At 45.5% G+C, this 22,896-nt stretch overlaps 1 protein-coding gene across 6 annotated transcripts in view; it reads left to right on the top strand.

The window, feature by feature from the left end:
- The window catches only part of MTF2 (metal response element binding transcription factor 2), a 181,035-nt gene that overhangs the window by 108,920 nt on the left and 49,219 nt on the right, over positions 1-22,896 (top strand). For all 6 annotated transcript variants that reach the window (XM_063939878.1, XM_063939876.1, XM_063939874.1 and 3 more), the window contains 2 exons: positions 6,270-6,365; positions 14,700-14,768. In XM_063939878.1, the coding sequence (XP_063795948.1) occupies positions 6,270-6,365; positions 14,700-14,768 (165 nt within the window). The remainder of the gene's footprint in view (positions 1-6,269; positions 6,366-14,699; positions 14,769-22,896) is intronic.

Below are 22,896 nucleotides of genomic sequence, written 5' to 3'. Positions count from 1 at the left end.
GTCTCCCAGCTCACCTAGGGTCTCCACTGGTGAGCGCACGACTGGAGAGGTTTCAGGACACATGGGCCAACACCTCTCCAGAGAATTGGATAAACAATATAATCTCTCAAGGGTACAAGATGGAGTTTCAGGAGAAACCTCAGTCAATTTTTTACAACAGGGTTACCTCGGTGCCCTATCAAAGCAAAAGCTTTACTTTCAGCAATTCAAAAATGGTTACAGTCAGAGGTCATTGTTCCAGTTCCTACCCCTCAGAGAGGAACGGGATTTTATTCCAGTCTTTTTGTCGTGCCAAAGCCAGACGGAACAGTCAGACCGATTCTAAAATTAAAAGTTTTAAACTAATTTCTAAGAATTTACAGATTCAAGAATCAGTACAGTCGGTCATTGCAGGTCTAGAACACAAGGAGTTCATGATATCCATGGACATAAAAGATGCGTACCTGCATATCCCAATTTGGTCCCCACACCAAGCTTACCTACGGTTTGCATTGGTGAAAGATCATCATCAATTCAGAGCTCTACCGTTCAGTCTCTCTTCAGCTCCACGGATCTTCACAAAGATCATGGCGGTAATGGTGGCAGAATTGAGATTAAGGGGAGTCACTAGAATACCTTACCTAGACGATCTCCTCATCAAAGCCTCTTCTCAGGAGAAGCTGATAAAGGATGCTCACACATCTCACCAATTTCTGATTCAACACGGATGGATAGTGAACTTCAAGAAATCCAACCTCATTTCAACGCAAAGGATTCAGTTCCTAGGTCTTATATTGGACACGGTGAAATTGAGAATTTTTCTGCCAGAGTCCAAGATTCAGGACATACGGAAGTTGGTGACTCAGGTACTAGGGACACCGACGGTGTCTCTCCATCTCTGTGTACAACTTTTAGGAAAGATGGTAGCGTCGTTCGAAGCTCTCCAGTACGGAAGACTTCATTCCCGACCCTTTCAGATGAATCTCATTGCTCAAGGAGCAGGTTCGCATTGGCTACTTCATCTGAGAATCAGATTTCAACCACAGGTACGTATCTCCCTCACATGGTGGTTGATGCACAAGAATCTCGCAGCAGGAAAGAGATTCGGCATTTGGGACTGGAGGATTCTGACAACGGACGCCAGTCTCAGAGGTTGGGGTGCCGTCCTGGAAGACCATCAATTCCAGGGAAGGTGGACGCCTCAAGAGAGCAGATTACCCATAAACGTTCTGGAACTAAGAGCTGTTTACAACGCACTTCTATTGGCCGAAGACCTGGTCATAGGTCAGTATGTACGAATACAGTCGGACAATGTCACGACGACTGCTTACATAAACTGTCAAGGGGGAACGAAGAGCAAGATGGCGTTGAAAGAATCAACAAAGATCCTGTTGTCGGCGGAAAGGCGAAACATCATACTCTCGGCAATATTCATTCCAGGAGTAGAAAACTGGGAGGCAGATTATCTCAGTCGACAAGACATGCATCCGGGAGAGTGGTGTCTTCATCCGCGGATTTTCAAGATGGTAGTGAGGAGATGGGGTCTCCCTCAAATCGACCTCATGGCATCGAGGCAGAACCACCAGCTGTCCAGATATGTATCCAGGACAAGGGATGCTGCAGCAGAAGGAGTAGATGCGTTGACACTTCCTTGGGATTACGAAAGGGTATACATCTTTCCACCCTTCCCTCTCATACCAAGGATACTGAAACGGTTAAAACGAGAACGAGTGTGGGCGATTCTAATCGCACCAGATTGGCCACGCAGGAGTTGGTACTCGGACCTGCAGGGATTACTGTCAGAAGACCCGTGGAGGTTACCTCAAGGAGAGGACCTACTATCTCAAGGACCGTTTCTTCACCCAGATCTGAACAGACTGCGTTTGACGGCGTGGCTGTTCAAACTCTGATCTTGAGAAACAGAGGAATACCAAGATTGGCTATTCCTACTATGATTGCTGCAAGGAAGCCGGTTACAGCGGGACATTACTACAGAATTTGGAAGAAATATATAGACTGGTGTCAGGAACATGGATGGGACTCGAAATCCTTCCACTTATCCAGACTTTTACTGTTCCTTCAAGCAGGCCTGACATTAGGCTTGCGATTGGGATCTCTGAAGGTTCAGGTGTCGGCTCTTTCCATTCTTTTTAAACAACGGTTGGCATCCTTGCCAGCGGTTCAAACTTTTTTGCAAGGGGTGTTAAGGATACAACCCCCTTTTCGTACCCCCACGGCACCTTGGGACCTGAATTTGGTGTTAGATTTTTTAAAATCACCTTTGTTTGAACCGTTACTACGGACAGAACTAAAATATCTTTCTTGGAAGGTAACGTTGTTGCTAGCCTTAGCGTCGGCTAGACGTGTCTCTGAGTTGGGAGCCTTGTCGTGTAAAAGTCCCTTTTTGATTTTTCATGAGGACCGGGCGGAGCTCCGTACAAGAGCAGATTTCCTTCCTAAGGTTGTTTCGGGTTTTCATGTAAACCAACAAATTGTGGTCCCATCTTTCCAGAGTCTAGCAGATGGGGATATGTCATTGGAGGTGGTACGAGCTTTAAGGGTGTACGTACAAGTTACATAGTCCTTTCGGAAGTCAGATCATTTGTTCGTACTTTATGATGGGCCAAAGAAGGGTTGGCCGGCTTCGAAGCAGTCCCTGTCTAGATGGATTAGATTTACCATTAGACAAGCGTATATTTCCAGTGGTAAACAGGTTCCATTGCGGACCAGTGCACATACCACTAGATCAGTGGGTGCCTCCTGGGCGGCTGCCAGAGGGGTTTCCACTACTCAACTTTGCAGAGCGGCGACGTGGTCCTCAGCCCACACGTTCGCGAAATTTTATAAGTTCGATACCTTTGCGTCTGAAGATTTTAACTTCGGACGTTTGGTTTTGCAGGCAACGGACAGCACTCCCTCCCTGGGGGATAACTTTGGGACGTCCCCTAATGTCTAAGTGGAACTCCAGTGTCCCCTAGTGGATGAAAGAGAAAAGAGGATTTTGGTACTTACCGATAAATCCATTTCTCTGAATCCTCTAGGGGACACTGGACGCCCGCCTCGGTGCTGTCAATACTGCTGTGTTTATAGTTCTTGTTCATACAGTTCGTACAAACAGCGTTGCTTTTCGTTTAAAGATGTTCTTGGATGCTGTTTAGCATGTTGCACGGTTCGGTTCCTCTCCATAGGCTCTCATACGTGTCCTCGTCTCTCAGTCAAATTTTCAAAACTGAGGCATGAGGGGCGTGAAGGGGGAGGAGCCGGCTGTGCATACAATGCAAATTTTTAAGATTGTGCCACACCTCCGGTTGCAGACTTCACACCCTAATGTCTAAGTGGAACTCCAGTGTCCCCTAGAGTATTCAGAGAAATGGATTTATCGGTAAGTACCAAAATCCTCTTTGCCTCAGGTATACATACAATAAAAACGTCTTACCTTATAAAGGCACTAAATCACCCTGTGATTAGCATCATCTGGCGGGCGGGACAGCTCCCGCTCCGTCCAGCGCGGCGGAAGTGACGTCGCACTGCGTCACTTCCGGTAAACGTGCTCCCCGTCACCATAACAATAACATACACGGAGCCACTGTGTCTATGGCAACACAGTGCGCTGACTGACCAAATCTGAGCACAGCCAACAAATACATTAGTTACATTTATGGCAGGATCTGATGGTACATTTTAGGCTCGATGGTAAAAGCTCGAAAATTAAATATAAGTAAACAGTATTACGATTGCCTGCACATGGTTAGACAGGATATATATTAACAGTAATACGACTCCTAGATACCTAGGCATCGGCCGATGCATAATCTGAGATTGACGCGTGCTACATTGCTAATGGGTTATGAGCCTGATGCACCAACACTCAGGCAAAACGTTGTTTATTTACCACACTCACTTGCTCCTCTAGGTATGTGGTATACCAATTGATGTGCCCCTGTGGGCTGTCATATGTCTGCAAGACTGAACGGATGTTCAAGGAGCGTATGGCAGCCCACAGGTCTTCCATCAAATTGGCGATTGCTAAGGGCACCAGCGAACAGCCTGTTGCCAGGCATTTTGCCATACAGCGCCATCCCTTAACCACCTTAAAATACCGCATGATCGACCATGTTCCAGCTGCAGTTAGGGGCGGTGACCGTGGGGGCAAATTATTGAGGTTGGAAGCAAGGTGGATTTACCGACTCAATACTGTACACCCTCGGGGTCTTAATGAATCTTATGGGCTCAATAGCTTTCTCTAGTGCATTTACCAATTGCAATCAGATAGTTTGTTTTCATGTTATAACAACATCTTGTTTTCATGCCACAACAGCATTTGATTGGCCCTGGAATCTACATGTGTGCTATTCACTATAGTGCTGTCAATTAGGGGTTAAACCTATATGTCCGTGAGATACTACTGGTGGCAATAAGAGGTATATTTGATGGCTGCCTGTATTGTTGGTGCATCAGGCCCATTAGCAATGTAGCACGCGTCAATCTCAGATTATGCATCGGCCGATGCCTAGGTATCTAGGAGTCGTATTCCTGTTAATTTATATCCTGTCTAACCATGTGCAGGCAATCGTAATACTGTTTGTTTACTTATATTTAATTTTTGAGCTTTTACCATCGAGCCTAAAATGTACCATCAGATCCTGCCATAAATGTAACTAATGTATTTGTTGGCTGTGCTCAGATTTGGTCAGTCAGCGCACTGTGTTGCCATATACACAGTGGCTCCGTGTATGTTGTTGTTTGTTATTGCTATGGTGACGGGGAGCACGTTTACCGGAAGTGACGTAGTGCAACGTCACTTCCGCCGCGCTGGACGGAGCGGGAACTGTCCCGCCCGCCAGATGATGCTAATCACAGGGTGATTTAGTGCCTTTATAAGGTAAGACGTTTTTATTGTATGTATACCTGAGGAAAATGCCTTAAATAAACCGGCATTGAAACGTTGTACTTCACATTCTGCCTATTCAAGAGTTCTTATTGACACAAGTCTGCAGGAGTGCCATGCCCGCTGCTTGTGTATATATATATATATATATGTGTGTATATAGAGAGATAGATGAGATAGATAGATGAGATAGATAGATGAGATAGATAGATGAGATAGATAGATGAGATAGATAGATGAGATAGATAGATAGATGAGATAGATGAGATAGATAGATGAGATAGATAGATGAGATAGATAGATGAGATGGATAGATGAGGTGGATAGATGAGGTAGATAGATGAGGTAGATAGATGAGGTAGATAGATGAGGTAGATAGATGAGGTAGATAGATGAGGTAGATAGATGAGGTAGATAGATGAGGTAGATAGATGAGGTAGATAGATGAGGTAGATAGATGAGGTAGATAGATGAGGTAGATAGATGAGGTAGATAGATGAGGTAGATAGATGAGGTAGATAGATGAGGTAGATAGATGAGGTAGATAGATGAGGTAGATAGATGAGATAGATAGATGGTAGATAGATAGATGGTAGATAGATGAGATAGATGGTAGATAGATGAGATAGATAGATAGATGGTAGATATATGAGATAGATAGATAGATAGATAGATGGTAGATATATGAGATAGATAGATAGATAGATAGATGGTAGATATATGAGATAGATAGATAGATGGTAGATATATGAGATAGATAGATGATAGATAGATAGATAAAAAAAGAATAAGATCTAAGCGACCACTGATGGCATCAAATGTTAGGGACTGCGTGTTTTCATTAAAAAAAAATGGGATTTATTACAGAACATATTTTTAATTGTACACAAAGGTTACAAGATAAAAAATAAAAAATTAAAAGGCACAGAGGATAAAAAGGGTAGTATAGCAGCAAAATGAACCACTACTCATTCATAAAGCAATGTGTTCTAGCGGGAACGCTATTTAAGAAATATGTGAAAAAACATAGGAAGATATAGCACAAAAATATGGGGGAAGGGGGGACTGTGAAACTCATATGCTAAAAGTTGTAAAAGCATATGAAATATATAAAAAAATAAATAAAAATAAAATAAATATAAATATATATCACGGTACGCTATTGGTCAAGGATAAATAGAAAAAGCAGCTTAACTGAGGATTCAGTAGTGATATCAGGATTCACCCAACGCGCATGCATATATATATATATATATATATATATATATATATATATATATATATATATATATATATATATATATATATATATAAAATATATTTTTTTTTAGTGATGACCACATTTTTCTTTATTATAATGCTTCCATACTAAGCTTGCTCTTTCTTTTTTTTTTCCCCCCAGTTGGTATTTAAAGATGCTTCAGTGCTGTAAATGCAAACAGTGGTTTCATGAGGCCTGTGTGCAATGCTTACAGAAACCTATGCTTTATGGTGACAGGTGAGCAGTGTGAAAACTAATCTGTAACGGTAACATAGTAAATGAGGTTGAATAGAGACAAAATGCCCATCGTGTTCAACCTGTATTCTGTATTACGTTGAGTTGCTTATAATGTACCTGCTGAAGTAATGTCTTATAACAACTATAAATCATGTTCCACCCGGATTATTAACGTCAATATTTTAAATGTTATAACCTTGGATATCATTTTCAGTCAGAAATGTATCCAATCCGTTTTTAAATGCATTTACAGAGTCCGCTATTACCACCTTCCTTGGCAGGGAATTCCAAATTCTTATTGCCCTAACAGTGATTAACCTTTTCCTACGTTGCTTACGGAATTTTCTCTCCTCTAGACTTAGCGAGTGTCCGCGTGTCCTAAACAGAGTTATTTTAATAAATAATTCCTCTGGTAACTTTGTAATGCCCTTTTACATATTTGAAGATATTAATAATGGCTCCTCTTAGACACCTTTTCCTTTTTTTTTTTTTTTTATACAGTGGTGGCCAAAATTGTACACACTATTCCTGGTGTGGACGTACCAATGATTTGTACAGCAGCATGATTACTCTCATCCCTTGTCTCAATTCCCTGTTTTATGCACGCTACCACCTTACTTGCCTTCTTTACTGCACTTTGACATTGTATACGGTTATTAAGCCTATTATCAATGAGTACCCCCAAACATTTTTCCAGCTGTTCCCCATTTAATATGTAGGATGCAAGTTTGTTTTTAGTCCTAAAATGCATAACCTTGCATTTTTCTATATTAAACCTCATTCTCCATTTAAACGCCCAGATTTCAAGTTTCGATAAATCATTCTGTAGAGACTCCACTTCTATTTCCCAATTAATTACCCTACTCCGTTTAGTATCATCTGCAAAGATTGACACTGCTTTCCAGGCCTATTTCTAGGTCATTGATAAATATGTTGAACAGTAATGGCCCGAGTAAGGACCCTTGTGGTATTCCGCTGACTACTGGTGTCTAGCTTGAGGACTCCCCGTTGACCACTACTCTCTGTACCCTGTTATCCAGCCAGTTAGTTATCCATGTACAAACTGTTTTTCCTAGGCCAAGCTCCTTTAATTTGATGATCAGTCTCCTGTGAGGCACTGTATCGAAGGCTTTTGCAAAATCTAAGTAGACCACATCCACTGCTTTTTCCTTGTCAAGCTTGTCGCTCACTTCCTCATAGAAGCTAACTAAGTAAGTTTGAAATGATCTGTCGCTCACCAACCCATGCTGGTTCTTGCTAATAATCTTAGCGGTCTGCAGATATACAGGAGTATCTGCAGACCGCTAAGATTATTAGCAAGAACCAGCATGGGTTGGTGAGCGACAGATCATTTCAAACTTACTTAGTAAGTATGTATGCTATCCCTTAGAATTCTTTCCAATATTCTCCCCACTATAGATGTCAAACTAACTGGTCTGTAGTTACCCGTGTGATTTTTGGATCCCTTTTTAAATAATGGCACTACCTCCGCTATACGCCAGTACTTCGGTACCATGCCTGATCTAATTGAACTATAGAAGATTAAGTATAGGGGTCTTACTAGTTGTGATCTAAACTCCATAAGAACCCTCGGGTGAAGTCCATCAGGGCCAGGTGATTTATAAATCTTAATTTTGCTTAATCTTTCCCGGACTACTTCTTCACTTAAACAAGTATCTAACCACGAATCATTACTGTCACTATCGATATGTGCAAAGTAGATTGACACAAGTGATCTGTTTGGCGCAATGTGTGCCAGTTTTATCTTAGTTTGTCACACGAGCACTGGGAATATTGATAAAAATACATTACACATTAACTTTAATGCGTTAAACACATTTTCTTTTACGTCCTAGAGGATGCTGGGGTCCACATTAGTACCATGGGGTATAGATGGGTCCACTAGGAGCCATTGGCACTTTAAGAATTTGATAGTGTGGGCTGGCTCCTCCCTCCATGCCCCTCCTACCAGATACGGTTTAGAAAATGTGCCCAGAGGAGCCGGTCACAGCTAGGGGAGCTCCTAGAGCTTCTTTATTTTTTTCTAAGAGTTAGTATAGGCACAGGGAGGCTGCTGGGAACAGCCACCCTGCTTCGTGGGACTTAGTGGGGAAGTAATTTCCGCCCTGCGGGGTTTGAGCCACTATCTCCACTGACAGGACACTGAGCCCCTGAGGGGGGTGATCGTTAGCTGCCCCAGGCGACCGCTCACTGCCGCCACCCCCTAACAAAGCCAGAATATTCCGGTGGCGAGTGAGTCACCGGCCACCCTTTGCAAGCGGGGAGCCGATGTGAAGATGGCAGCAACAGGGTGGGAGCGCAGTATTAACTGCGCTCCGGAGGCTCAGTGGTACATAGTGCGGTGCTTTGAGGGGCTCCCTGAGACGGCGCCTATACCCTACACTGGCACTAAGGCTTTAAGGGACCTCTGTAACGCTGCCAGCACAATTCCTCAGGCCAGTATAAAGAAGTGGAGAGCGGGAAGCAGCGCCATGTTCAGGAGGCGGAGCTTCTCCTCGGAGCGGACCCAGCAGCCTTCAGCACCATTTTCCTGCCTGCAGATCCTCTACAGCAGGCATTCCCAACCACGGTCCTCAAGGCACACCAACGGTGCAGGTTTTAGTTATATCCAGGTTGCAGCACAGATGGTTAAATCAAAATAACTGAGCTACTAATTAAGTCACCTATGCTGAAGCCTGGATATCACTAAAACCAGCACTGTTGGTGTGCGTTTAGGATCGTGGTTGAGAATGCCTGCTCTACAGTTACGCTGACATGGAGAGCTGTCCCTCCAAACAACTCCAGCTATCCTGTGCAGTACCAGGGGTTTGTAGAAAGGAAGAGGTGGAGGCTGTGTAAATACTGTGTAGTCTATTAAGGTACACAGTAAGCGCCAGGTAGTTGTATTATATCTATTTAAGAAGCGCAGTGTGGGGGTTGGTTCCAATCTCTGTGGCATTCTTTGGGGGGAAACTGTGTCTGAAATTTCCCTGTGTGGGTGGTGGTGTCTCACATTGCCATGTCTAGGGACTCTGTGTCTTATGCCGCAGAAGACATTTCCTCTCAGGAGGATTCCATTCCATGTACACAGGAATGTAATGCATTGTCTCAGATCCCTATTGTTGAGCCTGAGTGGTTAACCTTGATTATGGGAATGATCTCTCAGATCTCTACTAGGGTAGCTCATACTGAGACTGAAACTCAGGTTTTAAAGAAGTCTGACAGTTTGGTCAGGTTCTATTTTTATTCCTTCAAAATCACCTAGTATATACCCACAGAAACGTGCACTTGCCCAGATTATGCAAGATGACACGGATACGGACTCTGACATAGCAGACGATGATGGGGATGTGCTGAGGGGGGCGGCATCCCTTGCTAAGGGGGTGCAGCTCATGATTGAGGCCATTAGGGATGTGTTAAATATTACTGACACAACACCTGAGCAAGTTGAGGAGGCTTACTTCACAGATAATAAGAGAGCCTCGCTAACCTTCCCTGCGTCTAAAGAATTAAACTCTTTATTTGAAAAATCCTGGGAAAACCCAGAGAAAAAATTTGATTCCTAAAAGGATTCTGGTTGCTTTCCCCTTCCCTGAGGAAGATGGGGAAAAAAATGGGAAAACCCTCCCATAGTTGACGCATCTGTTTCCAGACTGTCTCAAAAGGTGGTTTTGCCTGTCCCTGAGTCTAACGCGTTAAAAGAACCGGCTGATCGTAAGATTGCCACTACGCTCAAATCCATATACACTGCTTCAGGGGTAGCGCTGAGGCCTACTATTGCCTGCGCATGATCTCTAGAGGATTTGGATTCAATGGATAGTAGTGACATTGAATTATTTTTACGTAACATACAGGGTTCTGTGGGGTTCATGGTGGAATCCATGAAGGACCTAGGTATGCTGACTGCAAGGATATCTTCCATGTCTGTCTCAGCTCGCAGGGGACTCTAGCTTCGCCAATGGTCTGCAGACGTGAAATCCAGGAGAAGTGTGGAGAACCTATCCTACACAGGTCAGGCTCTCTTTGGGGAAGCGGATGCGTGGATTTCCACGGTAACCGCAGGTAAGTCACCTTTTCTTCCCTAGGCTACGCCTTCTACGAAGCAACCCTTTTCTTCATCTTCATCACAGTCCTTTCGGACCGCTAAGACCATAAAGTCCAAGCCTCCTACCAACTTCTTTAGAGGTGTGCGGGGAAAATCCAAAAAGTTTGCACCCGCAGGCTCCTGGGACCAGAAACCTGCCTCTGGTTCCTCAAAATCCTCAGCATGACGATGGACCACACAGCCTGGAGGACGGGCTGGTGGGTGAGAGACTTAGGTGTTTTAGCCACGTTTGGGTGTCGTCCGGCCTGGATCCTTGGGTACAGGATATTGTGTTCCAGGCTGGAGTTTCAAGAAACCCCACCTCGCCGATTCTTCAAATGAGGCTTGCCAACTTTACTGTCAGACAGAACTGTCCTATAGGAAGCTATACAAAAATTGGAAAAGGCAGAGGTAATTGTTCCAGTTCCACCTCGTATGCACAGCGTGGGTTACTATTCAAACCTTTTTGTGGTACCGAAACAAGATGGTTCGGTCAGACTAATTTTGAACTTGAAATCGCTAAACCCTTATTTAAGGGAGTTCATATTCAAAATGGAGCCTCTGAGAGCGGTGATCTCAGGTCTGGAGGAGGGGGAGTTTCTGGTATCCCTAGATTTCAAGGATGCGTGTATCCACATTTCAATTTGGCCTCCGCACCAGGCTTATCTGAGATTTGCACTGTTGGACAGTTACTATCCGTTTCCGGCACTGCCATTCGGTCTCTCTACGGCACAGAGGGTGTTCACCAAGGTGATGTCAGAAATTATGGTTCTCCTCCGCAGGCAGGGACTGAACGTAATTCCATACCTGGACGATCTGCTGATAAAGGCGTCGTCCAGGGAGAAGCTGTTGCAGTCCATTGCTCTCACGACTCGTCTGCTCAGGGAACATGGGTGGATCCTGAACCTTCCAAAGTCACATTTGGAGCCGACAAGGAGATTGTCTTTCCTGGGGATGATCCTCGACACGGAAGTGCAGAGGGTGTTTCTACCGGAGGAGAAAGTGTTGGTGATGCAAACAATGGTCCGGGATGTCCTGAAGCCAGCCCGGGTTTCCGTTCATCAGTGCATTCACCTTCTGGGGAAGATGGTTGCCTCCTACGTGGCTCTACAATACGGAAGATTTCATGCTCTATTCTTCCAAAGTGGTCGGGTTCTCATCTACATATACACGAGTATGCGTCTGTCGCCGAAAGCAAGTATTTCACTCCTCTGGTGGCTACAAATGCCTCACCTTCTGGAGGGCCGCAGGTTTGGGATTCAGGTTGGGCTCCTTCTAACCACGGATGCAAATCTCCGAGGCTAGGATGCTGTCACTCAAGGAGAAACCTTCCAAGGAAGGTGGTCGAGTCATGAATCCTGTCTTCCAATAAACATTCTGGAACTAAGCTGTATACAACGTTTTTCTCCAAGCGACTCACCTTCTGCGAGATCGACCTATTCAAGTGCAGTCGGACAATGTAACGACGGTGGCCTACATAAACCGACAAGGCGGTACAAAGAGCAGAGCTGCAATGTCAGGTGACAAGAATCATCCTCTGGGCAGAAAAGCGAGCGTTGGCACTGTTGGCAATTTTCATTCCGGGAGTGGACAACTGGGAGGCGGACTTCCTCAGCAGACACGGTCTCCATCCAGAATAGTGAGACTTCCATCCAGAGGTGTTCACGGAGGTGGCAAACCTTTGGGGGGTTTCCTCAAATAGACATGATGGCCTTCCTCTTCAACAAAAAACTTCGAAGGTATTACTCAAGGTGAAGAGACCCACAAGCAGTGGCGGTGGATGTCCTGGTAACTCCGTGGGTGTTCCAGTCTGTGTACGTTTCCTCCACTTCCACTAATTCCAAGGATTCTAAACCTCATAAGGAGGAACAGAGTTCAGGCAATCCCCATTGCTCTAGACTGGCCAAGAAGGGTTTGGTACGCGGATCTTCTTGATCTACTGCTGGAAGAGCAGAGGCCTCTTCCTCTTCGGGAGGACCTGCTGCAGCAGGGGCAGTATGCTTATCAAGACTTACCGCGGCTACATTTGACGGCATGGAGGTTGAACGCCAGATATTAGCTCAGAAGGGCATTCCGAACAAGGTTATTCCTATCCTGATACAGGCTAGGAAAGGAGTAACGTCTAAACATTACCATCGTATTTGGGAAAAAATATATGTATCTTGGTGTGAGTCCAAGAAGTTTCCTACGGTGGAGTTTCAACTGAGACGGTTTCTCCTCTTCCTGCAAGCAGGTGTGGATATGGGCCTGAGGTTGGGATCCGTAAAGGTCAAGATTTCGGCCCTATCCATTTTCTTCCAGAAACAATTTGCCTTCCTCCCTAAGGTTCAGACTTTCTTGAAAGGGGTTCTGCACATCCAGCCTCCCTTTTGTGCCGCCTACGGCGCCCTGGGATCTTAATGTGGTGTTACAGTTCCTCCAATTGGATTGGTTCGAACCTCTACAGCAGGTTGAGGTCAAGTTTCTCACGTGGTAGGCTGTCACTTTGTTGGCCTTAGCTTCTGCTAGACGTGTGTCTGAGTTGGAGGCTTTGTCTTGTAAGAGCCCCTACTTGATCTTCAATGAAGATAGAACTGAGGTCCGAACACGTCAGTTCCTTCCAAAGGTTGTCAGCATTTCATATCAACCAACCTATTGGTGCCAGTTGCTACTGACTCCTCAACTTCATTGAAGTCCTTGGATGTTGTAAGGGCTCTGAAAATCTGAAGAGGACTGCTCGTCACAGAAAATCGGACTTTGTTTGTCCTGTATGATCCCAAGAAAGTTGGGTGTCCTGCTTCTAAGCAGACTATCTCTCGCTGGATCAGGTTCACTATCCAGCATGCGTATTCTACGGCAAGATTGCGGTGTCCTACATCTGTTAAGGCCCACTCTACTCGTAAGGTGGGTTCTTCCTGGGCAGCTGCCTAGCGTGTGTCTGCTTTATAGCTTTGCCAAGCGGCTACTTGGTCTGGGAGCTTTGGTACATCCCCATGGTACTAATGTGGACCCCAGCATCCTCTAGGACGTAAGAGAAAAAAGGATTTTAATTACCTACCGGTTAATCCTTTTCTCGTAGTCCGTAGAGGATGCTAGGCGCCCGCCCAGCGCTTCGTGATCCTGCAGTGGTTACTTGGTTCAGTATTGCTTTGTTTTTGGTTAAGTACTGTTTTGTTACTTGGTTAAGTAATCTTGTTCAGCCGTTGCTGAGTTTTCAAGTGGGTTAGTTTGGTTTGCCTTGCATGTGTGAGCTGGTGTGAATCTCGCCACTATCTGTAAAATCCTTCTCTCAAAGTTGTCCTTCTCCTCGGGCACAGTTTCTATACGGAGTCTGCTAGGAGGGACATGGAGGGAGGAGCCAGCCCACACTCTCAAACTCTTAAAGTGCCAATGGCTCCTAGTGGACCCGTCTATACCCCATGATATTAATGTGGAACCCAGCATCCTCTACGGACTACGAGTAAAGGATTTACCGGTAGGTAATTAAAATCCTATTTTCTATGTGCTATATATGTGGAACAATAGTGTGAAATGGTAACACCTGAGAAACAGGTCATGCTATGTTGTAAATTTGAAAGTGGTGTTAAAATCTTATAATGCAGCGGTCGGAAAGAATCCATAATAAATCATTCATCCTGTTATGTGATTTTCAAACGCTTGCTGCTATAAGACAGTTGGGTGAGGAGAAGCTCTAAAGCTAGGTACACAGAGGCAAATCTTTTTTGGTGGTTCCGACAATCGGACAATTTTTCTGGAAATTTTAGGCACCAATATCTGAGCTACACACTGAAAGATTTTATTTTTAAAGTTACCAATTTTCTGTCACAACATACTGCATTTGCATATGTCTGCCCACAAGTAGGATGATGTAGTAAGAGGAAAACATAGGAAATATGGGCAGATTATTGAGAAGGCACACACACTGCTCAATATCTGGAGATTCTGGCAGATTTTATGTTTGGGACGATAGACCGGAAAATCGATTGTTCGTGTGTGTGGGCTAGATTTTCCTGAATTTTCAGCGAAACGCCGACACGATCGTTCTTTCACACTATACAATAACTTTGGTCGTCGTTCCAAATATTGGCAAATCGGCTCAATAATTGTATAATGTGGACCTAGCTTAAATCTTTCACTATGTTCAAAATGCCTGCTTTAAACCGTTTGTGAAGGAGGTGATATTACTAGTAATAAGATGATCGTTTGTACTTTTTTGCTATTATGAATATATATATATACTCTGAGCTCTGTCACTGCATTTTCTTCAACAGGTTTTATACATTTATTTGTTCAGTATGCAATTCTGGACCAGAATACCTCAAACGTCTGTCTTTACGGTGGTAAGTTTGAACCTAATTTAAAAAAAAAAAAAAAGTCACACTACTGGGGTTACTGGAACCATTGGATATTGCATGATGGGATAGGAGTTGTGTGCACTTGGACAAAAATGACACAAGTCACAAATGCATTCCCTGTGTTTTTGGATTCTGCTCACTTACGTCTATGAATTGTCTTAGTCTTACCTGCTACCAGTTTCTATCACGTGGTTAACAATTGCTTGATCAGGGTTTTAGCTTCAAAATATGCTGCTATATTGTCGTGCCCACATGCTTTCAAATTCTAATGTGCTATTCACTGATCACGCTGAGCGAACATATGTGGGTACCAGGGACACCTCACTTTAAAAAGTGTGGGTCCTACTCCAATGTTTCTGGGTCCCATCCCATACATTGCTTTGATCTCGCATAGCCAACAAGTCCATTGCTGGGGGCAGAGGGGAGGCAGTAATCAGGACTGCGGTTGGGGTCGGGTGGCAGCTTGGCTCGTGCTGGGGGCATGTAGCAGTCAGGGTAGAGGGGTTTAAGGGCTGGTAGCAGTTGGTTTAGAGCTGGGGTAGAGACGGGGGTAAGAGAATTCACCAGGTTGGGTTAGGGAGAGGGGGGAATAAGGGTTGATATCAGCTGAGGCAGACAGATGATAAAGGACAGGCAGTATTATGGGCAGTGCTGGGGGCTACAAGGGGGGCTAAGGGTAGATAGCAGCTGGGGCAGTACTGTGTGGTAAGGGTAGATAACAGCTGGGGTAAGGAGGTTTAGAAGGACAGGCAGTACTATGGGCAGTTCTGGGGGGCAGGTGTTGATAGCAGACAGGGCTAGAAGGTGGTTAGGAGCAAACTATGCTGGAAGTAGGGAGAGGGGTAAGGGTAGCTAGCAATAGGGTCAGGCAGTGTTGGCATTGTGAAGTCCTCCAGCAGCTGCAGCGACATCCTGTGCCTGGGTGTCTCCATGGGTTGCACTGCTAGGGCATCTTGTGTCTTTGGGTCTCCATGGACAGCGAGGCAGGGGCACACATCTCGAGTCTGGATCCGGCAGTGCACAAAGCTGAGATTTGAACGGGAGCCCACAACACTGCCGCAGTTGGAGGGCTGCTCTCTGGCGGTCGGGTCATAGCACAGCTGTGGGGTAAGTGATGCCCGGCCCTATTCACAACCATTGACGGATGAGCTTCACTGTAGTGAAGGGTAAAATACGTGCTATAGCAGGTATTTGCGATCACTGCTCTTGTCTAATAAACTTTATTTCTCTATCGTCCTAAGTGGATGCTGGGGTTCCTGAAAGGACCATGGGGAATAGCGGCTCCGCAGGAGACAGGGCACAAAAAAGTAAAGCTTTACTAGGTCAGGTGGTGTGCACTGGCTCCTCCCCCTATGACCCTCCTCCAGACTCCAGTTAGATTTTGTGCCCGAACGAGAAGGGTGCAATCTAGGTGGCTCTCCTAAAGAGCTGCTTAGAGAAAGTTTAGTTTAGGTTTTTTTTTTTTTCTTTACAGTGAGTCCTGCTGGCAACAGGATCACTGCAACGTGGGACTTAGGGGGAAAGTAGTAAACTCACCTGCATGCAGAGTGGATTTGCTGCTTGGCTACTGGACACCATTAGCTCCAGAGGGATCGAACACAGGCCCAGCCGTGGAGTCCGGTCCCGGAGCCGCGCCGCCGACCCCCTTGCAGATGCTGAAGCGTGAAGAGGTCCGGAAACCGGCGGCTGAAGACTCCTCAGTCTTCATAAGGTAGCGCACAGCACTGCAGCTGTGCGCCATTTTCCTCTCAGCACACTTCACTGGGCAGTCACTGAGGGTGCAGAGCGCTGGGGGGGGGCGCTCTGAGAGGCAAATATAAACCTTATACAAGGCTAAAAATACCTCACATATAGCCCATAGGGGCTATATGGAGATATTTAACCCCTGCCTGACTGGAAAAATAGCGGGAGAAGAACCCGCCGAAAAAGGGGCGGGGCCTATCTCCTCAGCACACGGCGCCATTTTCTGTCACAGCTCCGCTGGTCAGAACGGCTCCCAGGTCTCTCCCCTGCACTGCACTACAGAAACAGGGTAAAACAGAGAGGGGGGGCACATTAATGGCTATATATATATATATTAAAGCAGCTATAAGGGAGCACTTAATATAAGGATATCCCTTGTATATATAGCGCTTTGTGGTGTGTGCTGGCAGACTCTCCCTCTGTCTCCCCAAAAGGGCTAGTGGGTCCTGTCTTCATTAGAGCATTCCCTGTGAGTTTGCGGTGTGTGTCGGTACGTGGTGTCGACATGTATGAGGACGATATTGGTGTGGAGGCGGAGCAATTGCCAAATATGCAGATGTCACCCCCCAGGGGGTCGACACCAGAATGGATGCCTTTATTTGTGGAATTACGTGATGGTTTATCTTCCCTTAAACAGTCAGTTGAGGACATGAGGCGGCCGGACAATCAATTAATGCCTGTCCAGGCGCCTCAAACACCGTCAGGGGCTGTAAAACGCCCTTTGCCTCAGTCGGTCGACACAGACCCAGACACGGGCACTGATTCCAGTGACGACGGTAGAAATTCAAACGTATTTTCCAGTAGGGCCACACGTTATATGATTTTGGCAATGAAGGAGACGTTACATTTAGCTGATACTACAGATACCGTAAAACAGGGTATTATGTATGGTGTGAAAAAACTACAAACAGTTTTTCCTGAATCAGAAGAATTAAATGACGTGTGTGATGAAGCGTGGGTTGCTCCTGATAAAAAGTTGATAATTTCAAAAAAGTTATTGGCATTATACCCTTTCCCGCCAGAGGTTAGGGCGCGCTGGGAAACACCCCCTAAGGTGGACAAGGCGCTCACACGCTTATCCAAACAAGTGGCGTTACCCTCTCCTGAGACGGCCGCACTTAAGGATCCATCAGATAGAAAGATGGAAGTTATTCAAAAGAATATATACACACATGCAGGTGTTATACTACGACCAGCTATAGCAACTGCCTGGATGTGCAGTGCTGGAGTAGTTTGGTCAGAATCCCTGATTGAAAATATTGATACCCTAGATAGGGACAATGTTTTACTGTCGTTAGAACAAATAAAGGATGCATTTATCTATATGCGTGATGCACAGAGGGATATTTGCACACTGGCATCTCGGGTGAGTGCTATGTCCATTTCAGCCAGAAGAGCCTTATGGACACGACAGTGGACAGGCGATGCGGATTCAAAACGTCACATGGAGGTTTTGCCGTATAAAGGGGAGGAGTTATTTGGAGTTGGTCTATCAGACTTGGTGGCCACGGCTACTGCCGGGAAATCCACTTTTTTACCTCAAGTCACTCCCCAACAGAGAAAGGCACCGACCTTTCAACCGCAGCCTTTTCGCTCCTACAAAAATAAGAGAGCAAAGGGCTTGTCGTACCTGCCACGAGGCAGAGGAAGAGGGAAGAGACACCAACAGGCAGCTCCTTCCCAGGAACAGAAGCCCTCCCCGGCTCCTGCAAAAACCTCAGCATGACGCTGGGGCCTCTCAAGCGGACTCGGGGACAGTGGGGGGCCGTCTCAAAAATTACAGCGCGCAGTGGGCTCACTCGCAGGTAGACCCCTGGATCCTGCAGATAATATCTCAGGGGTACAGGTTGGAATTAGAGACGGATCCTCCTCATCGTTTCCTGAAGTCTGCCTTACCAACCGTCTCTTCCGAAAGGGAGAGGGTGTTGGAAGCCATTCACAAGCTGTACGCTCAGCAGGTGATAGTCAAAGTACCCCTATTACAACAAGGAAAGGGGTATTATTCCACTCTATTTGTGGTACCGAAGCCGGATGGCTCGGTAAGGCCTATTCTAAATCTGAAGTCCTTGAACCTCTACATAAAAAAGTTCAAGTTCAAGATGGAGTCACTCAGAGCAGTGATAGCGAACCTGGAAGAAGGGGACTTTATGGTATCCTTGGACATCAAGGATGCGTATCTACACGTTCCGATTTACCCCGCACACCAGGGGTACCTCAGGTTCATTGTTCAAAACTGTCACTATCAGTTTCAGACGCTGCCGTTCGGATTGTCCACGGCGCCTCGGGTCTTTACCAAGGTAATGGCCGAGATGATGATTCTTCTTCGAAGAAAAGGCGTATTAGTTATCCCATACTTGGACGATCTCCTAATAAGGGCAAGGTCCAGAGAACAGCTGGAGACAGCTTTAGCACTATCTCAAGAGGTGCTAAGACAACACGGGTGGATTCTGAATATTCCAAAATCCCATTTAATCCCGACAACTCGTCTGCTGTTCCTAGGAATGATTCTGGACACGGTTCAGAAAAAGGTTTTCCTTCCAGAGGAAAAAGCCAAGGAGTTATCCGATCTGGTCAGGAACCTCCTAAAACCAGGAAAAGTGTCAGTACATCAATGCACAAGAGTCCTGGGAAAAATGGTGGCTTCTTACGAAGCAATTCCATTCGGCAGATTCCATGCAAGAATATTCCAAAGGGATCTGTTGGACAAATGGTCAGGGTCGCATCTGCAGATGCACCTGCGAATAACCCTGTCACCAAAGACAAGGGTGTCACTTCTGTGGTGGTTGCAGAAGGCTCACCTATTAGAAGGCCGCAGATTCGGCATTCAGGATTGGATCCTGGTGACCACGGACGCCAGCCTGAGAGGCTGGGGAGCAGTCACACAAGGAAGAAACTTCCAGGGAGTATGGACGAGTCTGGAAAAGTCTCTTCACATAAACATTCTGGAACTAAGAGCAATCTACAATGCTCTAAGCCAGGCGGAACTTCTCCTGCAAGGAAAGCCGGTGTTGATTCAGTCGGACAACATCACGGCGGTCGCCCATGTAAACAGGCAGGGCGGCACAAGAAGCAGGAGTGCAATGGCAGAAGCTGCCAAGATTCTTCGCTGGGCGGAGAATCACGTGATAGCACTGTCAGCAGTGTTCATCCCGGGCGTGGACAACTGGGAAGCAGACTTCCTCAGCAGACACGATCTTCATCCGGGAGAGTGGGGTCTACATCCAGAAGTCTTCAACATGTTAATAGACCGTTGGGAAAGACCAATTGTAGACATGATGGCGTCTCGCCTCAACAAGAAACTGGACAAATATTGCGCCAGGTCAAGAGATCCACAGGCAATAGCTGTGGACGCACTGGTAACTCCTTGGGTGTACCAGTCAGTGTATGTGTTTCCTCCTCTGCCGCTCATACCAAAGGTATTGAAGATCATACGGCAAAGAAGAGTAAGAACAATACTAGTGGTTCCGGATTGGCCGAGAAGGACTTGGTATCCGGAACTTCAAGAGATGCTCACGGACGAACCGTGGCCTCTACCTCTGAGAAGGGACCTGCTACAGCAGGGTCCCTGTCTTTTTCAAGACTTACCGCGGCTGCGTTTGACGGCATGGCGGTTGAACGCCAGATCCTAAAAGGGAAAGGCATTCCAGAAGAAGTCATTCCTACCTTGATTAAGGCACGGAAGGAAGTCACCGTGAAACATTATCACCGCATTTGGCGAAAATATGTAGCGTGGTGCGAGGATCGGAAGGTTCCGACGGAGGAATTCCAACTGGGTCGTTTCCTACATTTCCTGCAATCAGGATTATCTATGGGTCTCAAATTGGGATCCATTAAGGTTCAAATTTCGGCCCTGTCAATATTCTTCCAAAAAGAATTGGCCTCTGTCCCTGAGGTCCAGACTTTTGTCAAGGGAGTACTGCATATACAGCCTCCTGTGGTGCCTCCGGTGGCACCGTGGGATCTAAATGTAGTTTTAGATTTCCTCAAATCCCATTGGTTTGAACCATTGAAAAAGGTGGATTTGAAATATCTCACATTGAAAGTGACTATGTTACTAGCCCTGGCCTCTGCCAGGAGAGTATCTGAATTGGCGGCTTTATCTTATAAAAGTCCTTATCTAATCTTCCATTCGGATAGGGCAGAACTGCGGACTCGTCCGCATTTTCTCCCTAAAGTGGTATCAGCATTTCATCTGAACCAACCTATTGTGGTGCCTGCGGCCACTAGCGACTTGGAGGACTCCAAGTTGTTGGACGTTGTCAGAGCCTTAAAAATATACATTGCAAGGACGGCTGGAGTCAGAAAATCTGACTCGCTGTTTATATTGTATGCACCCAACAAGTTGGGCGCACCTGCTTCTAAGCAGTCGATTGCTCGTTGGATTTGTAACACAATTCAACTTACACATTCTGTGGCAGGCCTGCCACAGCCTAAAACTGTAAAAGCCCACTCCACAAGGAAGGTGGGCTCATCTTGGGCGGCTGCCCGAGGGGTCTCGGCATTACAACTCTGCCGAGCAGCTACGTGGTCGGGGGAGAACACGTTTGTAAAATTTTACAAATTTGATACCCTGGCAAAGGAGGACCTGGAGTTCTCTCATTCGGTGCTGCAGAGTCATCCGCACTCTCCCGCCCGTTTGGGAGCTTTGGTATAATCCCCATGGTCCTTTCAGGAACCCCAGCATCCACTTAGGACGATAGAGAAAATAAGAATTTACTTACCGATAATTCTATTTCTCGGAGTCCGTAGTGGATGCTGGGCGCCCATCCCAAGTGCGGATTATCTGCAATACTTGTACATAGTTATTGTTAACTAATTCGGGTTATTGTTAAGGAGCCATCTTTAAGAGGCCCTTTCTGTTGTCATACTGTTAACTGGGTTTAGATCACAAGTTGTACGGTGTGATTGGTGTGGCTGGTATGAGTCTTACCCGGGATTCAAAATGCCTCCCTTATTGTGTATGCTCGTCCGGGCACAGTACCTAACTGGAGTCTGGAGGAGGGTCATAGGGGGAGGAGCCAGTGCACACCACCTGACCTAGTAAAGCTTTACTTTTTTGTGCCCTGTCTCCTGCGGAGCCGCTATTCCCCATGGTCCTTTCAGGAACCCCAGCATCCACTACGGACTCCGAGAAATAGAATTATCGGTAAGTAAATTCTTATTTATTAATGGACCAATAGTGTTGAAGCAAGTCTCTCTATATATAAAAGATCATTGGCGGGATATATAGTACCATTTTGTTTTAGTCGTGGCTCTAAGGAAGGTTGTTTCAATGTAGAGCACATATTTTCTGTCTAATATGATTAAAGAACACAGCAGCTATATTTTATACTGGTCACACAGGGCCATATATTGGTATTGATCTTTCAGTGTGTTGACTTGCAGGATGACTGCTGTTGGCTCGCTTGTCTGGTCATTTTCCTACCTCCCTGTCTGTGTCCAATGTACGAGTACAGCCTTGTATGGCCTACTACATATGCAGCTATATTGGACGGGAAGCATTCGATATCCCGGTGCCAGAATACCGACAACTATTTTCGCTCTTGGGGTCTCCACGACACCCCTAGAGGGAGAATAAATAGCGTGGTTCACGTAGCGCGCCACCGAGCCAACAATGGCCTCTTTTGCGCTCGCCCCACTGCCGGCATTCCCGGCAGCCAGGATATCGTAGGACAATGATCCTGCATGTTAACTTGTGCTTGTAGAAATTACAACCATTTCTTGCACCAATTTTGTTTCCATTTGTTGTATGTTTAAGTTCTGCAAAAGTATGCAAAATACGTAGACATAAAAGTATATACATTATCTGTTTTCACATTTTCATTATGCAAATGGAGCCAAAGTAACAAGTATAAAATACTCAAACCTTTAACAAGCAAGACTTTTTTTTTTTTTTTTTAAACTAAACATACAGTGCATCCGGAAGGTATTCAGTGCTTCACTTTTTCCAAATTTTTGTTATGTTACAGCCTTATTCCAAAATGGAATAAATTCATTTTTCCCCCTCAAAATTCTACACACAATACCCCATAATGACAACGTGAGAGGTTTGTTTTTGTTTTTTTGCAAATGTATTAAAAATAAAGTGCTGTGAATACTTTCCGGATGCACTGTATGGTTGTTTGTTCACATAGCACAGATGCAAGACTCTGCACAAACTATGTGATGTATGACCATTATTCTACATATTACATAGCCATGTTTCACAGATGTGCTCAGCGGGAGATTGTTAAAGCCACTATATACCAACATATGACTTGGTTACAGTTGTTAATTTGCACAGAAGCAGTAATACTTAGAAACAAAAGCTTGGGTTCTACATTTTATGGGCAGACTATATGGGCCAAGTGGTTCTTATCTGCCATCAAAT

Source organism: Pseudophryne corroboree, chromosome 9, assembly GCF_028390025.1.
Source record: "Pseudophryne corroboree isolate aPseCor3 chromosome 9, aPseCor3.hap2, whole genome shotgun sequence".
Classification (NCBI taxonomy): Eukaryota; Metazoa; Chordata; class Amphibia; order Anura; family Myobatrachidae; genus Pseudophryne; species Pseudophryne corroboree.
Note: the sequence above shows the minus strand (reverse complement) of the source record. Positions and strands in the feature narration are given on the sequence as shown.